Source organism: Buteo buteo, chromosome 8 (genome assembly GCF_964188355.1).
Source record: "Buteo buteo chromosome 8, bButBut1.hap1.1, whole genome shotgun sequence".
Taxonomy (NCBI): Eukaryota; Metazoa; Chordata; class Aves; order Accipitriformes; family Accipitridae; genus Buteo; species Buteo buteo.
Window position 1 is genome coordinate 10406408 of NC_134178.1, and position 18905 is coordinate 10425312.

At 38.9% G+C, this 18905-nt stretch overlaps 1 protein-coding gene across 1 annotated transcript; it reads right to left on the reverse strand.

Annotated features, from left to right (window-relative positions):
• Positions 1 to 5098: 5098 nt before the first annotated feature.
• Positions 5099 to 18475, reverse strand: FUNDC1 (FUN14 domain containing 1). Its single transcript, XM_075033584.1, has 5 exons — positions 18336 to 18475; positions 16136 to 16292; positions 14173 to 14248; positions 7348 to 7476; positions 5099 to 5740 (listed from the first exon to the last, which is right to left on the reverse strand). Exons 1-5 carry the CDS (start codon positions 18364 to 18366, stop codon positions 5663 to 5665), a joined length of 471 nt encoding a protein of 156 aa, XP_074889685.1. The 5' UTR covers positions 18367 to 18475; the 3' UTR covers positions 5099 to 5662.
• Positions 18476 to 18905: the final 430 nt, after the last annotated feature.

Here is an 18905-nt window from a genome sequence, read left to right on the forward strand (position 1 = left end):
AAGTGGGTCCTTCTAGGTCAGATTCATCTGAGCCACTGTAGATGTCAGTTTTAGAATAAGGTAAATTTGTCACAGAAATGCCCGTTTCCTTTCATTTATATAAGCAGGCCATAGGGTACCTAGCTCGACACCCATATTTAGACAAATTCCACTTCTTGTGCCTCACCTTCAACTCCTATACATTGTGCAGTCCATGGTTTTCTGATTCTCTGCAGACTACCCGAGGGTCTCAAAGCCTAATTAGATTCCTGTAACAACATGAAAAGAGAAAAAATATGTATATCACTTCCAATGTTTGTTCTGCCTTTGCTTTCATATACAAACCGGTTAGTCATTGAAGCATATGCTTAGCTTTACTTGCACAAGCAGCCTCAAAACAAAGCTCCTACAGGAGCCAGCATGCAATTTAGCTGGCACAAGAAGCTTTTAAGTTTGGAAATTAAGTATCATCTTTGATGCCATAGAAACAGGAAAAAAGTATATTATCAATGTTTCAAAAGGCAATTTCTCAATATTTTTTTAACTTTAACAAACATACACTGTTATAGGACCATTAAAATATGGACTTACTTATTGCTGTTAATTTTCATTCCTCCTCTTTATTGTCCCAAGTGGATTCTGAAACAATATTTGGCAACGCTTGATTTTCATACATTCCTTTCGTACATCTGCAGGTTTTTCTTACATTTACAGATTTGTTCAGATGTATTTGGGCTGAATCCTATCTGAACAACATCTAGCTATCAAGGCATTTCGATTGTCTCACTGGAGAGGATTTGAAATCTGAAAATAAAAATCTGTATATTTGGCGGCAGTATGAGTTTGTTGTCTATTAAACACACGAAGAAACAGCACAACCTTTACTTCACAATTAATACTTCAAGGAAGTAAGCTGTTTAATTAAAAATCATACTAGATATGTTGGCTCTTAATTCTCTAGGTCCCATGAGTGCATATTGGCAAGCATATGTAGATAGCCTCTTGTTGTGATGAAAGTTCAAAGCATCTATGTTAAATGGGAATTGTATGGTTCAATACTCATTAATTTCCATTGTGGACATTAACATTTTCTATTAAGTATTTTTAAAACATACAGTGCCCATATGCAGAAATGGTTTTTTACAGCTTAAGGCTGTGAGCAGTTGATTTTGTGGGGGTTTGACAGTGAAGCCAAAAACTCTTGTATCAAGGATGAGATGTATAACAATATATTCCAGTTCTCAGATAAGCATCCTACCAAACAGGCAGCAAAATACCCTGGCTGTAACCTCCCTCCCTTCCCTCCTCCCCTTCAAGCAGCATATTTAACTATTTAGCAATGATTTAAGGTAGACTTTGAGGAGATGACACCCAAGTTTCTGTCCTCGCTCCCATGACTGCTGAGACACATCCACACAACAGAACATGTCGGCTGGAGAGACCAAGGGTATCTCATGCCAAAATACCTTACGGTTTGGTAGGTAGGGTACTGGTCTAGGAAGCAGGAGAGGTTTCCCAGGAAGAGGTAACTGAATGGGGTCTCCAGCTTCCTTGAGCTCTCTAGAGGCATTAGCTAACAGATAGTCCAACAGCTGAATTGGCTCATAGGATTTATTCCCCAGCTTCACCCCATTTTCAAGCACTGCATTTCCTCTTTTTCACAGATCAGCAATAGCGTATGCTGTGGTGCTCTATTCTACGTAGCTGTGAAAAAAAGAAGATGGGCAAAACACAAGCAGGGAGGTAAGAACACGCAGGGCACTGAGAAACTGGGGAGGCAGAGGTCAGGGGACAAGACAAGGGAGATGGAGGCAGAGGACCTCTGGGTGCTGAACCCATGAACTAGTCCAATCTGTTAACGCTGTGTGGGTTTACCCAAGCTATACAGTAGAGCCAGCTTGGGCGCAGCAAGGTTTCTTCGTTAAAGCACAGCACCACCTGCACTAGGGTTAGCCATGCTGTTTCCAGTCCAGTGCGTGAGCACAAAAGCCCACGTTAAGTCCCTGCACCGCGTTCCTCGGCGTTCCAAGATTTCGATGGCCTCTTAGCTCGGATGTGGGACCAAACCTGATCGAGGTTTCAGGCTGTGCTGGATCAGCACCAGATGCTTTGTGCCAACCCACCCCACAATTACCTTAATTAAAACTGGCTTCCAGTCTTACAGGTCCTGATGGATGTCTCAGTAGTTAAGAACCCACCACCCACTTCCTAAATTGCCCCAAAATAACAAACAGCGACTTTTCCATTTGTCCCAGTACTGGGACATCACCACATTGCATCACACCTGCTTCCCAATCAGACAAGGGAAAAACAGCTCTTTAAGCCAATCATTCCTGTCTAGAGCCTGTTCCCTGGTTTCAGTAGCAGGCAGTGGAAATGAGTTCCATGGACCAATTATGCCTTATGTGAAAAGCTGTTTCCCTGTGGTAGGTTCATGTTTTCCACCTTTCAGTTAAGTTCTTCAGCTATACAATAAAAAGCACAGAAATGCTGGCTCAGCCTTTCATTAATTTACATATTTCTAACACTTTCCTTCTTAATCAACTGCTTTCTAAAATGGATTTTTTTCCTAAAAAAAAAAAGCTCTTAAAAATTTTCTTCAGTCTCTTATTTCACCCTTCTCTGCATCTTCTTAGCCTGCATTAGTTTTTTGTCGGAGAGGATAACAAACTTTGAAATCATTCCAGAGAAGAACTTACTACCAGAAACAGTATTTCTGCTATGCTCCATTCCATTCTCAGTAATCCCATCAACACTCATTTTTCTGACTGTGACTTTACAGAGCATTCCCTTATGTGCAGTGATATACAAGACACTGTTCTGAGCTAACATATAAAATCTCAGATATTTGCAGGAAAAGCTGCATTTATTTGTCTCAGTACTCTATGTTTATCAAAGTCTACCACTCCATCATCATCTGACCCTGTCAGTTCTAGCTGTAGTTCCTGGTAGCATCCCCTCTACCTCACCAACCTAAGGAACTGCATCAGTGAACTTCGCAAGCATTGCTGGGCCAGCAGTCATCCTTCCTCTCAAGTCATGAATGCATTATGGAAAGCCAATCCTAACACACACCACCAGTGTCCACCTTTCCAATGATACCATTTCTCCTTATTTCTTGGTCCCTCAGACAGTTTTACATCTACTAAAACATTATGCTACTTATTCCAAAGGCTTCAAAAAATAAAATAAAACCCCCAAATATATTTAATTCAGTTCTTTATTCATTGCCTTACTGAGAATCTCAGATAATGGCAGCAAAATAGTAGAACAACTTTCCTCCGCAGAAATCAGTCTTGCGTACTAGTATATAAGTTGGGTGTTTTGTTTTGGGTTTTTTAATTTCTGCTTTTAACTATTAAGTATATCTTTTGATCACATAAGCAGCCTTTTTAGCAAGCATACTAAAAGATGCTCATCCCTTGAAATCTTTTCACAGAGTAGACTCTTTTTAAAAATGCAAGTTTACAGGTTCATGCTACCGAGGTGCTCACTTGATTCCTGAAGCCTTTCCGGACACCTGAGTTTATCCAGTCAGGGTGGGTGACTCACATCAGTTAGCTTCAGCAACTCTTTTGACATGGCAAAAATTCCTTAGCTTCATCAGCAGGAAAGAGCTGACTGGTTACCTCCCCGTTATCCTTTGGACTGAACATTAAGGCAAAGAAACTTTCACATTTTAACACTTCCATCTTTCTTAATTTTTCTTTAATCCCACATGACCCAGCATGCACATTCCTCCTTGGGCTCCGCATTTCCAATAAACTGAAACAGTTGTGTTGACATAGCTCACCTTAAAACAAAATATTTAGGATGCTAACATGTTATTTGTGGCCATTTGTGTTCCTTGATTTTGGGGGTTTGGTTGGGGGTGGGAGGGTGAAGTTTTATTTTCAACAGTCTTAAACAGGCTTTAGCTTAACTAAACCCTTAAACCTCACAGATACGCATGACGTGCTTTATAACTCACCTTGGCCAGAAGCACACGTACATGAAGTCGACGTGTAATACTGACCTCTGAAGTCCACAGATGCACTAACCTAAATATATACTAGGTTACTATGTCAAACGCCTTTCACATACAGCCCAGCTGATGGATGTTCATCCCATGTCCTGTACATCCAAAGTCCACATCCAACCGATGCCAATGCTGTTCAGACGTGTGAACAAGAATCCAACAGAACCCATGTGACAGAGACTCCATTTCACATTAACTTGCTGGTACAGTAAAAAACAGAAAAATCAGGGCAGAGCAAACAGTCCTTCCCTGGTAGAAATTTCTAAAAGGTTCACAAGTTTGAAATGCAGAAAAATGCATTAAGTATTTGTTTGGATTCTCAACTTCTTTAGAATAACCTAGTAACAAATTCCCCAAACTACCTTAAAAACCTACTCGAGAATAAATTTTCCAGCCCATCTACAGTTATGCTTCCATCTCCTTTAGAATCTGCTCCCTGCTTTGATCCATCAAAGGCGGAGGCAGCAAACACATCCAAGCAGATTAAGTCCCATTTGCTTTCCCAGACTTCAGAAGAAACAGGCACTTTTCCAATAAGCTAACTGAAGCCAATCTGTACCCTCGTTTTTCCATAGCTGACACCCTAGACAGTGAAAGTCAAATTAAGTGACAACTGTAAAAAAAAAAAAAATTATGTCTAAGTTGGGGAGAACATAGTGGCAATAGAGGTGAATGTGAAAGTGAGTATCATTTCCAGCTAAAAGGAACTGCAAGAGCAGCCTTCAGTTCACTCTGGGCACACACTGTACTGACATCCTACCAAGCCCTACAAAGTACTGACCCTTGCAAAGTGCTCAGGCAGAAGCCTCATCTCTTCATCTCACCAACTACTGACGTCTGAAAATGACCTCCGTGGTTTACTGAGTGCAAAACAATTTAACCATCAGATCACTGCGGAGTCTGCACTTGCAACGATTATCTGTGTATTACAGTTTTATCAATGAGTTTATGCATGTCTACGCATCTGGGAAAAATAACATATATACATTTACTTAGCAGACAAATATCACAAGTATCCCTGCAAGTATTTGTACCAGATGCCCGCAGGCTATAAACATGAAACTTTCTTATTTTCTATGTACACAAAGGCCAGAGTCAAAGTCAATTTTCACCTTTAATAAGCTCATGATTCTTTGTTATTTAATACTCTGTAAAAAGGTATTACAGATTGATAGATTATTGCAGTGACTTCTAAAGAACATGGACAGCCATGAGGCTGAAACTACAATATCATATACATTATGTAGTCATTGATACTGTCTACTACAGCATGAAGAAAAAATACTTCTAAAATAAACGATATTTAACTGAAAACATAGAAATGGAACTTGCTTTCTTACAGTATGGTTACATATCTATATTCCAAGAATAACATTTTAAAAAATGCTAGATCTTGAAAGGTCATAGATAAAAAGAGTCATGATGAAGATGAACCAGTTTTGCCCAGAAATGCTATAATGAGCACACTGCACAGTTTTTCAGCAAATCCTAGTTCTGCCAAGCTTCAAGAGGCACAAGCCTGAAATGTAAAAGCTTCCAAGTCGTCTAGCTAGTCCACTCATCTTGCTCTGGAAGGCCCAGTGACCCACACTGCTTTAAGACAGCGTGTCACCACAACTGTTCCTTGCCGACATGAATGCCATCAGGAAGAGACGATTCAGGTCCTTACGATGCCAGGCCTAACAAAAAGCCTCCAACAAACCCACTGGACACCACGATGTTCTGTTTGATAAATTCTGTTGACTGAGAAGAAAAATAGTATTCGTAAAGAACTGAGTTATTGTTAGTTAATCGATAGTAGCATTTAATACTTATCCCAAAAACTAAAATTATGGAGGGGGGAGAGGGAGAAGCAACGCGTTTAAAAACATATAAAGCTAGGTGGCAACTGCTGGCACCGACTCTCAGCTGTCTTTAACAATATATTTAAAATACAGTTAGCATTTTAGAAGTCAAAATACAGAAGAATTGGCATAGCAATTTCATGCCAATACCACTCTTGTTTTAATCAAAACAAGACAGATGTTTTACAAGCTCCCTTGGCAAAAAAGCGTGCGCACCACCATGACTTCAATTTTAATCACACGAGAAAAGATTAAAAAAAAAAACAACAAAAAAACCCAACTCGTTTTTGGAAGACTAGATCGTTGGAAAAGAAATACACTTCACTGCATTATGAACCAGTTTCCTAACAACTTAAGCCTATAAAAAACACTTATGTATGACAACATTTCTGTACAATACTTCATGAATTAATAGCACAGTATAACACGTTATATCAAACGTGCCATTTCATAAATCCTCCACTTCAAACACTTCAGATTGGCTACCAGTACACAATTAGAAGACAGTAATATAATCTGAGAGGAAAAAACCAAACAAAAAAACCCAACCCCCCCAAAAAACCCCCATCCTGTCCCACCCATTTCTGCAGAGTGAAGGAGGAGGACAGGTTAAGCTATTTGAGGTAGAGAGGAAGCTAGAAAACCATCTCTCTAGAACTTCCACTTCACATTCACATTAAAATTTAAGGTAATTTTTATCAACCTGTGTGCAACTCCATATAGGTTAAATATAAGATGTCAAAACTCTTAATTACAGAGCGCTACTGTGGCTGCTGTTACATTGTCTGCAGCATATTCCAAGTCAGGATTAACACAGTTATTGAGAAAGAAACTTAGATCACCTGTATGAAATGTGAAAATACCTAAAACCAGGCTAAACATACTTTTAAAAAAATGAAAAATTAAAGTCTTCAAATGACAGAATGAAATAGCCCCAGTGACACTGATCAGTATCATAGGCTACCTCTTTTCAACATAGTATGTAACTGACAGATTCTGAAGACAGATATTCTTCTAACTGTATAAAAATGAGATTAAAAAACCCACAACTGTAGTTACAAAGTAGTTATAGCTTTTCTCCAGAAAGAAAGGTCAGTCTTTTCCAAGTAATTTTGTTATCAGCAGTCTAAGATTTGGTTTTTGTCTCTGTAGCTACCATGTTTTAACCACAACACCCTCAACGTTTTACTGTGTCGTGACCTTACTGGCTCTTCTCACTAGCCAAGAATCTGCACAGACTAAATGGCAAAGCCAATGGCAGTCCCTCAGCTGTATCAGCTGTAGAAATGCATTAACTTTGAAATTTGTGTGTCATCTTTAAGAGTGAACAAAATAGAAAGCTAAATGAATAAAAGAGAGTACAATCTGATAACTTTTATTAAAATATACAGCCAGACCATTTCTGATGCCTTCCAGTTTTGCACCTGCATTTTCAACTAATCATCACCTGCAGTAGAAGGTAAGAAAAACTGGCTGGTAGAAAGCAGTTTATCACCGTAGACTTACCTCTTCAATTAGAGTATTGATTTCAGGTGCTGCCTTATTTGCACGCTTTTTTAACTGTTTTTTTGCTTTGTTTACATCTTTTTCAACTCTCTTCCAGTCAACTTGTACATATCCACTATGACTAGCAATCTAGAAAAATAAAGGGTATTTAGTACAGTTGTAATTAACATTTGATGAGTCAAAATACAGTATCTTATTGCCTATAAAGCGGGGAGGAGTTCATTATTTTTTTCTATTACCGTTACAGGAAAAGACATTGTTCCAATTACCACAGGTACTCTGCTTCAAACACCAATATTTTCCGCTGTTACAGCAGTTCAAATTAGAACAAGCAATGGCAAAGTTCAGTAGAGTCTTGTTAATTTTACCAGTTCTCTATTCTTTAGCTATAAAAGCTTTAAATAACAATGTTTCTCCCTCAGCATTTACTGTAACTTCACTTATTAGAAAAGGAAAGAGAAACGCACGTTCATAGGACAACAGTGAAAAAACTGTTTAATTTCAGCTTCTTTCAGAATTGTGGAATTCTGATTTGTGACAGGGTATATCTGGGGCTAATCAGAATCAACCTTAGAAATACTGAAAACTATTACTTTATCCTACATCATTTAAACTGTCCAACAAAAAAAGTATTCAATACAAGAAAATTCTCATACTTTCTACAAAACAAAGCCAGTAAAAACAAAAATAATACGGCCTGTCTACAGCACAAGTTCTGTAGCATCCACAAAATGGCTGTTTTGGGGGACTGTTAATACCAATTTATACTCAAACTCCCCAAATGCTTAAACAACATCCATGAGATTTTTAGCATGTTTTAACCATCAAGCCAACCCTTTGCCTTATTTCTGTTACTAAGATTTGATCCTGGAAAAAATGTTGGTCAAGTAACAGAGCATCTGACAGTCCCACCAATTTCCTTAAGACAATTCACAAAAGAAACACATATTTAAATGTTTATAAAATCATAGCTTAAAAAAAAAAAAAGGCAATTGCTGCATGCTCTAGAGAATAGTTAAAACAAACAACTCATTAGTTGGGGCGGGGGGGGGGGGGTGGAAAGAGAGGGGAAAAAAAAAAAATCAAACCTAAGGATTACTGTTTATTTTAACTGCCAAGACAGATACAGACCACTAACTTTACAGGTAAATGACTGTTATACAAAAAACTTTTCATAAAGTGAGATTTCTCAGGTCAAGTTTGGCAAATTCATGTAACTTTTGTAACAGTGTTCTACGCAAATGTACAATTGGTAAATAAAAGTCACAGATAATGAACTTGCGTGGAACAGATTTAAATATACAATTAATTAGGTTTGGCATGAAATGTTTCACATTGCTTACAGGCACTGAATTTCGACTTTCACATAGTTCTTTCTACCAAATAACTAGAATTAGACCATCTAGCTTGTTCTACAACAGCCACAATAATTAACCAACATACTTCACCACAAATTAGAATTTCAAGATCCTGAAAAAAACTAAAATGAAACATCACACAGATGTTGTCTGAATTCAAAGCGAAGCTTCTAAAAGACCACCTGTGTAAGAAAGTAAACTTCAGTTTCCATCTTTGCACAAGATTTAAAAAAACAATTCACTAGAAAAATGCAAAATGAACTTATTAAATATTATCATCTCCTTTACTTAATACTTCAGAATATAACAAATCCATTGACCTTGCCTGTCTATTGTAAAACCATTTATCTACACAGGCACTAGTGTTAGGCAGGGACAGCGAATTAAAGACTGTCTATACAGTATGAAAACATGAAACCAGTTTTAAACCTGTACTGGTTGCACATCTAGTCACTGAACAACATACTGGCGGGGGGCGGAAATGTTGCACATTGGGGGAATTTTTATTTTATGAATTTAACAGTACTACAAAAATTTCAAAAAGGCCCAAGCACTGAATTTGTGCCTTCTAACTCATAAAACTGAAAACTAAATATGGACTGATCTACCCAGTCCAACACAATGTAAGAAATGCTAATATATTTGCTTGCTTGTAAAAAATATAAGCAATGGACTTTAAAAGAAACACATCATTAAGACTAGTTTAATTAACTCAGTTATCCATACAGTACCAAGATGAAGCAGAAGTTTTTAATTATGTTCTGATTAGCTCTCCAGTAGTTACAACTTACATTCATATCAGAACTCCAGTTCACACGATAAAAATTATACCACTTTTCTCCCTGAACTTAGTAGCAGAGATCTTAAGTTCTGCTTTTGAGTGTTTGTACACGTCTAGGAAATAAGCAACAGAAGACAATGTTTGAATATAAAATTTATAACTGAGAAGAAAAAAAATTGTACTTCACTGCAGTGATAGTCAGAGCCTGTGTCATATCTACTTTGGCTGCAATCCTACTAATTACATAACTTCATAAGCGCAGAAATAATCCCACTGAACTCAAATGTTGGTGAGACAGACTTCAATTTTTAGACCCTAATACTTCATAAAGAACCTATTCGCTCACAATAGTAAATCTACATAAAGACAAATTCCTAAAGTTCACTAGTATTTTTAAAGCCAGCCCCTACAATAACAAATTAAAATAATATTCCATTATCAGTTCCATACTTATATATATATTAAGGAGTCATACATATATACATATTCTATACATAATATATTTTCTTGAAGAGAAATATGGGGGGGGGGTGTAGATTTCTGTATGTACAGAAATCTATATATGTATAGATGAGAATGGAATAATATCTCTCTCTCATATATCACATTAGTAAAATTTATTTTTGTTCAAGATCTTCCAGAACTGTTGAAAAAAAAAATATGGATTTTTTCCAAAAAGGCAATTGCAAAAATACATGAATGCAGAAATACTAAAAATACATGCATCTTTCTCTATGCTAATCATAGAAAATAGAGAATCTAAAAGGGAAGACCTCATTTTTGGGGCTGATACTGGAGAGGCATGCAAGTACTTCGTTATTGTGAAACAATATTAGGAGTAATGAGTAAAAAATGTTTCAGAGCCAAAAATTTATATGGCAAGATGGGACAAAAGAGTTTTTATTCCTCAGAGACAGAATCTCTCATACTAAAAAAGCCCAACCAAGCCCAGAAGGTACACGTGAGCTCCCTGTGCTCAGCTGCTTGTGCAGCATACAGAAGCCAGGTATTTTCTGGTATTTCGATAGGTAGCAACCCCCATCACACTCAACCAGTTTCCAGAACAGATCTGACAAGTCTCTAACTTCAATATACAAAGACAAGGAGGGACTGAGAAATGGTACATTTTTTGTAAGAGTTAAACTGCAAAGACTGTATCTTCAGCCATCATCTACTGGCACAGCTCCACTGTAACCAGTGAAACTACTCCAATTTACAAAGGCAGAGAAACGATGCTTCTCCATTTCATGTCAAAACCTGCCAGAAATATGGTATTTCTTTAAAAGGCTAACTTCCAAATACCATTTGCTTTGGCTATTCCACTGAATGTTCCCTCAAAGTCTGCACACATCAACTGTCAAGTGGGATATTTTAACGCAAAACAGAATACAACTCTCTAAGTCCCCACCCCCAGAAGCATGTTTTTCTCTCCCCACTTCACTGAGATGCTACAACATCATCATGGCATGTATCAACAAACCCCTGTAGAATATATAGCCAAGGAGATCTTGGAGTTCATTTTGCTTCTTGTGTTGTTTTCAAGGACTTTTCTTAAGTTACAAAATAATTTAGTGAAGAATTGAATTCGTCAATAGCATATTAATGGGATGAGGCAAAATATATTAGTGAAAGCACAAATAACTGAACAAAAAACCGCAATTCTATGATTAAATAAGTCAACACATAATGCAAAAACAACTGCAGAGGAAAAAGCAATGAAACCTTTATTAAGGACACAGGAGTTTAAAAACACACAGAGAACAGGTGCTCATTAAGAACAATTGTTTTTAACTAATTCATTATAGCAGAATCACATGAGTCCATACTTCCCTACTCTTCAGGATTTCACTAAATTGTGCTGTATAAAACAGAAGTTATACAGGGAAAATCCCTTACTCGTTATGAGAAATGAATCATATTTTCCTTAATACAGTACAGTGCATGGGTATTGGTTTTATACCAGCATATTTGAAGAAGTACATCTATTTCAATAAAAAATGATAGTTAATTGATCAAATTAAGCTGTTGAAATATCCAGCACAAAGATGTGATAACAGATCTTAATTTTGAAAAACTATGCAAATTCCTTAATGTCATTTTTATTCTCTTCCTCAGACTACTTTTCATTTAATCTGTATTAAGACTGAAAAACTTCTAGATCACTTAAAAAAATCTGAAAAATCTTTTTTGCTTCTAATACAAACTGACACTCCAAAAACGTATTGCTTTCAGTTTCCTACTAGATTTCTTGTGATGAAGTCATCACACACTGAAGAAAAAAATGCATTTTTTTAATTTCAGGACTGAAATGTTTCACTGAATGGGCTTTAGCCAAAAATCTTGCCTTCTGTAGTTCTTCTTGTTTTAGCAGGTAATTACAATGTCAACATTGCAATCAGCAGTTGAAATGAAATCTGCAACTTCAGAGAAACTTACAGATAAAAATGAAGTTTCTAGTCACATGCTGAAACGCTCCTCTGCCCACTCAGGGGAAGCGCTGAACACGTATTCATAGGGAAATTAAAATCACAATGTGTGATCTTTAAATGAAAAAATTAAAGACTACAAAAATGTAATTACACTATAGAATTTATGACTCAGCTTTAAAATGCAAAACGTTTTGCATTAACATGAAAGACCAAAGCATTTACTTCATTCCCTTCCAAGAGAATCTGATCTTACTTAATTAAAGATATAGACAACTCAATCAAAATATGCAACTCATTCTTCCTCTTGGATAATATTCCTTTTCAGATACACTGTAAATGAGATCAACTAAGAAATCAGACACTCAAACACATGGCAAATCTATTTTATGTACAGGAAACTCCCGAAACTTCACAGCTCAACAAGCAAAAATACTGCCCAAGTAATGTGTTTTAAGCAATTTCTATTTTCCTTTGTCTGTAGGTCTTAGTTTTAACTTTTCAGCTTGCACTAGTCAGAAATACTAATGAAGGCACCTACAGGCAACATTCTGCCGGCTACCTCTGGATGCCAGGCCTCTGTTCTGTAGGCTCTTCAGTCATATCTAGATAAGACTTGTCATTAAAAGAATTAAGACCAATGGCATACAACATGGGAAGAGAGATTTGGATCTTTAAGTCAACTAGATGAAAGGATGATGAGTAGTTCAAGATCCACTGCATGCATATATATATATAAAAAGATTTAATTCTTCCCTCATGATCCAGAAATACACATCATGGGCTAAAAAGTCCAGAGCACTCCATGAAATTGATTCATTTGCGGGCATAGCAGATTTTGCCAAAAATTTACATCAAGATGATTCTAAACCATTTCAGATTCAACACCCTTGTAAAATTCATCCCTATGTTCAGGTACAAGCCCAATAACCAGTGATTTCCAGATTTAAAGAGTCATCAATACACAATGGTGAAGTGGAACGAATGCTAACATTATAAAGCTTCATATCAATACTATTTCTCTTTGACTTTTTACATTGTTGTTGATGCTTGCTTTTGAGTAATTCAAAATAAAATACACTTCATATCTGTTGAAAACAACCAAATAATTCCAGGAGCACACATTCTTACATAGAGTGCTGCAGTTCAGTTATATGTTTAGCATGGGGTTTAAAAAAAACAAAAACAAACCCCAAAACAGTAGAGAACACAATCATGAAGGAAGTAAGATTACTTCACACAACCATGATATTTTGATGCATTACACAGCAGCACTCAGAGGTACTACCCAAGCCTTCCTTATCAATGATTGACTGCAGCAGCCATTACAATCAAAGGAATAACTAAAAGCGGGGTATGCCTTTCAGAAATCCTCCAGGATGATGTTGGAAAGAATAAAAAAATAAAAATCTTTAACATCTTGTCTCAAAAAATGGTGTATTATTGAACCTAAGTAGGCACCAGTCTATTTCCTCTAGAATGATTTGAGGAAAAACAACAAGCTCACAGGTATTAAGACATGAAAAATGTCAGTAAAAAAATTAAGAATAACTTGGCATCTTACAGAAGGATACAAGAAATTCTCCTTCACTTAAAGCTTCATCATCTAATTTAAAGGCTTTTTGGAAGTGTGTCCTCCCCTAACCACAATATCTGATGAATAATGCAAATGGTCAAGCCAGATAACATCATTAAAAAATTCTGGACTTGAAATGCAATTGAACAGAAGAATGCAATGAAGCTATCAGAAGTCAGCAAAGCTTCAGAGGTTCAACAGATATAACTAGTAAATACAGCATGGGGAGAAAAAGAGAAAAACATGGCTTCATAATGGGACCAGAGCAAGTCTTCCAAGCAACTGCCAAAGCAGCCTACTTCTAAAGCACTGATAAAATTCTCAAACCTATTTCAAATAAACACAGCTTAAACTCCTTGATCTCCCTAACCATAGGTTTACAGGCAGTTCCTCTAATCTGGCAATACTGAATCACATACAGCATCTCAGTTTCTGCACAGAGGTTTCTTTTGGCTTATTACAAACTATCTTACAGGATAGAGCAGACTCTGGTTTACCACTGATTTTTAGAAATGTCTCCTTTGTACACAATGTTCCAGCTGAAATGTAAGTTTTTGACTGATATGACTAAAAAGATGAAGTAGGTAAGAAGCCTTCCCAATTAATTTTGACCCAACAGCTGTGTTTTCCCTATTGTTTAGTAAATAACATTTGCCAACTTATAAAGCATGAAATGCTACATACTTGAAGCAGAAGAAAGCCACCACCTACTGCAGTTGCTGCAAGCTTTCCGACTTTCTGGAACAAAAATCCCGCACACCTTAGGAGAACAAAACAAAAAAAACCCAGTCCAATGAAGTTGTCTGCTGAACAGTGCCACACTCCAAAATTCCCCGACTACAACTATTACTATTTTTTCATTTAACAAAGCAAATGTATCATTTCACATTTTTAGATTTTAAAATCAGAATATTTAATACAAGCAATATTTAATTAATTAATAATGTCTAACACAAGACAACATGAGTAATGGTTGCTAGTTCATGGCTGTCTGATGGCCCCTTTAAAGTAAGCTTGAGATCTCCAGACCTTGTCTATACACTAAAGCTGTATGCTGCTATTAAATGTAGCATGTTAATGAAGCACAATATAATAATATAAAAAGTGCTATTACAACTGTTCCCAAATGGAAGGTAAATATATTATACCATCATTTATATTAACTACACAACCCGTAACTTAAATGTCTCAGGTAAAAAGAAGCTAGATCCCTACCACAAGAGTTAAAATCAGCAGGGCCCCTCTACTGGGACATGGCCTTAGTCTATTTTTAATGGATCAAAGCAACCAGAAAATTAATTATCTTGTTTGCAGTCTCAAAGCGCTCCCACATCAAATAGAGAACAGCGCAGATGTCGATATCATAGAATAGTTTGGGCAGGAAGGGACCTCTGGAGGTCATCCAGTCCAGCCACCTTCCCAAAACTGGGCCAGCTGCAAAGCCCAGTCCAACCTCCAAGCTAAATCAGGTTGCTCAGGGTCCTAACTCAGCGTTGAATGCTTCCAAGGCTGATGGTTCCATAACTTCTCTGGGCAACTCTGCTGGTGTCTGACACCCACCCCCCCACCAACCCACGCACAGAGGGGAATTTTTTCCCCCCTGTATATAATAGTGCATTCCTATTTATATACATGAATACACACACAGAAGTATATACATCTACAGATACTGAAATATACAGTTTCCAGATCTTTCAATAAGCCAGTTTTTATGGATGCCAGATGAACTATTCCCTAGAAGCTTCAGAGTTTATGTATATACATCTAACTTTCAAAAATAATTTTAAGGCTACAGAGGCAAATAAAAAAACAGACTGAAAGCTAAGCCTGCACTCCTCACAGCTGTACTGAGCCTGGACACGACAAATTCATTTTTAGTCTATTTCACCTTCCACATATTGAATAATTCTGTTTTAAAAGTTACTGTGCTACAATAATGTTGGTTTTCACTGAACTTAAATTTTTTTTAGAGTACTGGAATAAACACATACCATTCAAACACCATTGACAAATAACAAATACCTTGACATAGCTGCTAAGGCTGTGGCCACATTTTCCAGTTTAAGTTCTCATCTTACTGTCTAGCTTTCACCATGAATTATTTTAGCATAACTATGCTGTGGTATCTCTCTTCAGTTAATATGAGAGCAGACTTAATTTCTTCAAAATGGCTCCAGCTGAATTTAGAGGGGAGAAAAGTCTCTATGAAATGGGGCTCTTAATTAAAAGTATATTCTGCCACCCATTTTTTTCCCTTCATTTCTTCTACCTATAGAATATGTTTTAGCCATAATATCATAAGTAGGTTTCTAAATCTATACTAGTAAGGAAATAAGCTTTTCAAGTTATGTGCAGTCATTTTCCATTTATTCCTTGTACTTTTTGAGCTCTGACATTTCCCCAAATTCTTTTCACAGTAACTGGTACGAGTTCCCTTAGATAACTGGTGTTTTACCAATACTACAAAACACTTTAGAATGAGTCACAGTAATGAGTTAACAAATTGTTCACAAATGAATAATCTTGTTCAATGATAAAGGAAATCCCATTACAGAAGATAAATTTATCTGCTTCAAATAGCCTTGGAAAGGGATCTTCTAACACAGTAAAAGGTCTAGGACAGTTATGAAAAGTGATGCTCCCTCACCAGCCAGTCACGCCGCCCATCACAATCTGGGTAGCTACAGAATATTTTTCTACAATCGGTCCTGAATTCCGGCCAAACACACGATTCCACCAATGGTGACGACGTGCATATTCTGTTAAATCCAACACTTCATAGGAATCATCGTCACTTTCATGTTCTTAAAAAGAAAAAAAAAAAAAGGAAAAAGTGGTTTTCTCAGTTACACAGTAAATTAACAATCTATGTAAAAACCCCAAACATTAACAGAACCATTTTTGGTATGAAGTGGCTAATACAATGGCTTAAATTGCAGCATACAGGCTACCTATGGTCCAGCAGCTCACAGAACAAAGGATTTTGAGATTTTATGACATAACCTTCAAGGTAAGGAAGGGAAGAGTATAGGTAAGGTATAATCTATAAAAATCCATGACTTGCATATAAAAGGTGAACAGGAATCTCCTACCTGTTCAAGTACAGGAACTAAGAGGTATCAGATGAAACTAGCAGGTAGCTTGTTCAACACAAAGGAAGTCTTCCTCTCCTCTCCTTCACCCCCCACCTGCCAGAAGCCCCATTTAACCCATGCAACAGCTCAATGCATAATGCTGTAGATACCAAAAGGTGATGCAGACTCCAAATAAACAACAAAACAAATTTAGTAGGCGGGGGAGCATGCGAAAATCCACCAAGGGCTGTCAGACACATTGATAACAACCATGGCTAATGACGTCCTGGGCTGAAAATGATTAAAAACTTTCTGAGAAAGTATCAGTACATGCTTACCCTGTTAAACCTTTCTTAGCTCATCCTGCAGCTGATGGCTTTCAGACACAGATGCTGGGCTTTCATCTGAGCTACTACAATTGCTTTTATGATCTTAAGCGATGTGAAATCTAACTTAAGAGAAAGCACACACACCTCTTCTGGATAGACTTTGAAAGACTGACGATTTCTGGCCTAGCATCTTCCTCAGAAAGCTAGACCTCGGCATATGCTAATAAGCCAGTAACAGACACTTCTGGTTTTTTTCCACAACAGGTGAAATATATGAAGCTGGAACTTCAATTAAGTTCCAATTGTTTGCAGTACAATTCTGCAGCATTTTCAACATAGGCCTCCTACAACTTCAAATTAGAGATCCTAAATACCATGCGTACTCAAACATCAGAGGGAAGAGATGATTTTAAATTTTTTAAAGAAGAATATTTTAAAGCATATCATAGTCCTATGGGCATACATACATGAATTAAAGTCTGCTTCAGTTAAGGTGAAATATAAGTTCAGCAATGATGCTGGGACATTCCAAAGAGGAAGAGAAATTAAGTTACTACCTAGAACTATGAAGTAAGACTGTAGATATAAGCATTTTATTAAGAATTTCAGGGGCTTTTTTTAACTCTTACTACAAGTATGGGTAAAAAGTCAGAGAATGCAAGAAATACAGGTGTGTACAAATTATTTCCCTTTATTATCACCTGAGTGTTCTAAAAAGTTGTTCTTGAACGTTCGTTCTTTCTTTCCAACTCTGAGGTATCAAGAGCAAACTGTTTAACTCCTTTAAATGGAGAACATAAAAACACTGTCACAGACTGTTAGTTATGTTAATTCTGCCCCTATATTACCATTATTCAAATCAAAACTCACACAAGCATAACACGTTGTGTGGAAGACAACAGCGCTGGAGCATTTTCTGCTAATAAAAAAAAAAATACTCCCTTCCGCGTGGGGTAATATCGTGCATACTCTTCACGCGCATAAACCTGCGTCTGTGCGAAGAGGCCTTACGCCGTAAGGCTATGCCGATGCTCGAAGATCTGTTACGTTATAGAGAATGTGCCGGTCGGGTCCCGCGGCCTCCGGCGAGGCCCCGCCGAGGCCGGAGCTGCCCGTCCCGGCGCTGCTGCGCGGGCTTTGCCGGCCCCTTCGGTTTTAAGGCGGCTTTCACCTCAGGACCCGCCTCCCCCTTCCAGGGGTTTCGGCAGTTGAACAGCGGGACGCCACCGCGAAGCTGGGAAAGGGGCCGGGAGTGTGGGGAGGAGCAGAGGCCGGGACATCCCTCCCCCGCCCCCGGGCGCCGGCACCGGGCTGCCCCCCCCCGCCCCCGAGAGGAAGGGCGGCCGCCATGTCACCTCCTCCTCCTCCCCTTTCCCGTCAGGGGACGGGACGGGACGGGACGCGTGGCTGCGGACGTGCCCGAGCCCACGGGGAGCCCACTGACCTGAGGCGGTGCGGGGTCTCCGCGCCGCCATGTTGGCTGCTGTTGACAGCGGAGCCGGGCCCGGGGCCGCCTCGCTCCGCCCCTAAACGGCCGCTCTGCCCTGCCAACCGCCGCGCCGCTCTATGGTCTCCGCCAGCCCCGGCACCGCCCCCTTTGCGGCCGGGAGGAGGCACCGCGCATGCGCCCGCCACCCTCCCCCAGCGGGAGCCCTCGGGGAGTCTCCCCGAGGCGGCGGGTGACGTCACGGGTCCCCCGGCGCCGCGGAGGATTGTGGGGGCTGTAGTTCCGGGGAGGGGGAGGCGGCGGCCATTTGGGCGGGGGGCGGCCCGCCACCGCCCTCCCTCACGGCGGGGCCAGCGCTGTGGGGCTCGTTCCTCTGCGGTCAGCGCCTCAGCGCGGGGAGAACGCGGGGGTCCGTCCGCTCTGCCCTGGAAGGCTGGAGGCTGCAGGCCCGGGGTGCGCCTCTCCCGCTGAGGTGGGGGCCCAGAGGGTCGGCAGGTTGGGCCTTCTGGGCTGTTCACTGGGAGACTTACCCCGGTGATAGGTGCGAGGTCCTCAAAAAGTCTCAGA

What these genes read in the sequence shown, in the direction of transcription:
- FUNDC1 (XM_075033584.1), bottom strand. Translation starts at nt 18,366, where the DNA reads ATGGCGGCGCGGAGACCCCGCACCGCCTCAG. An exon ending in GAGACCCCGCACCGCCTCAG is followed by an intron (nt 16,293 to 18,335) that starts GTCAGTGGGCTC and finishes TTTCTTTTTAAG; the next exon opens with AACATGAAAGTGACGATGAT. An exon ending in GTGGCTTTCTTCTGCTTCAA is followed by an intron (nt 7,477 to 14,172) that starts GTATGTAGCATT and finishes TTATTTTTCTAG; the next exon opens with ATTGCTAGTCATAGTGGATA.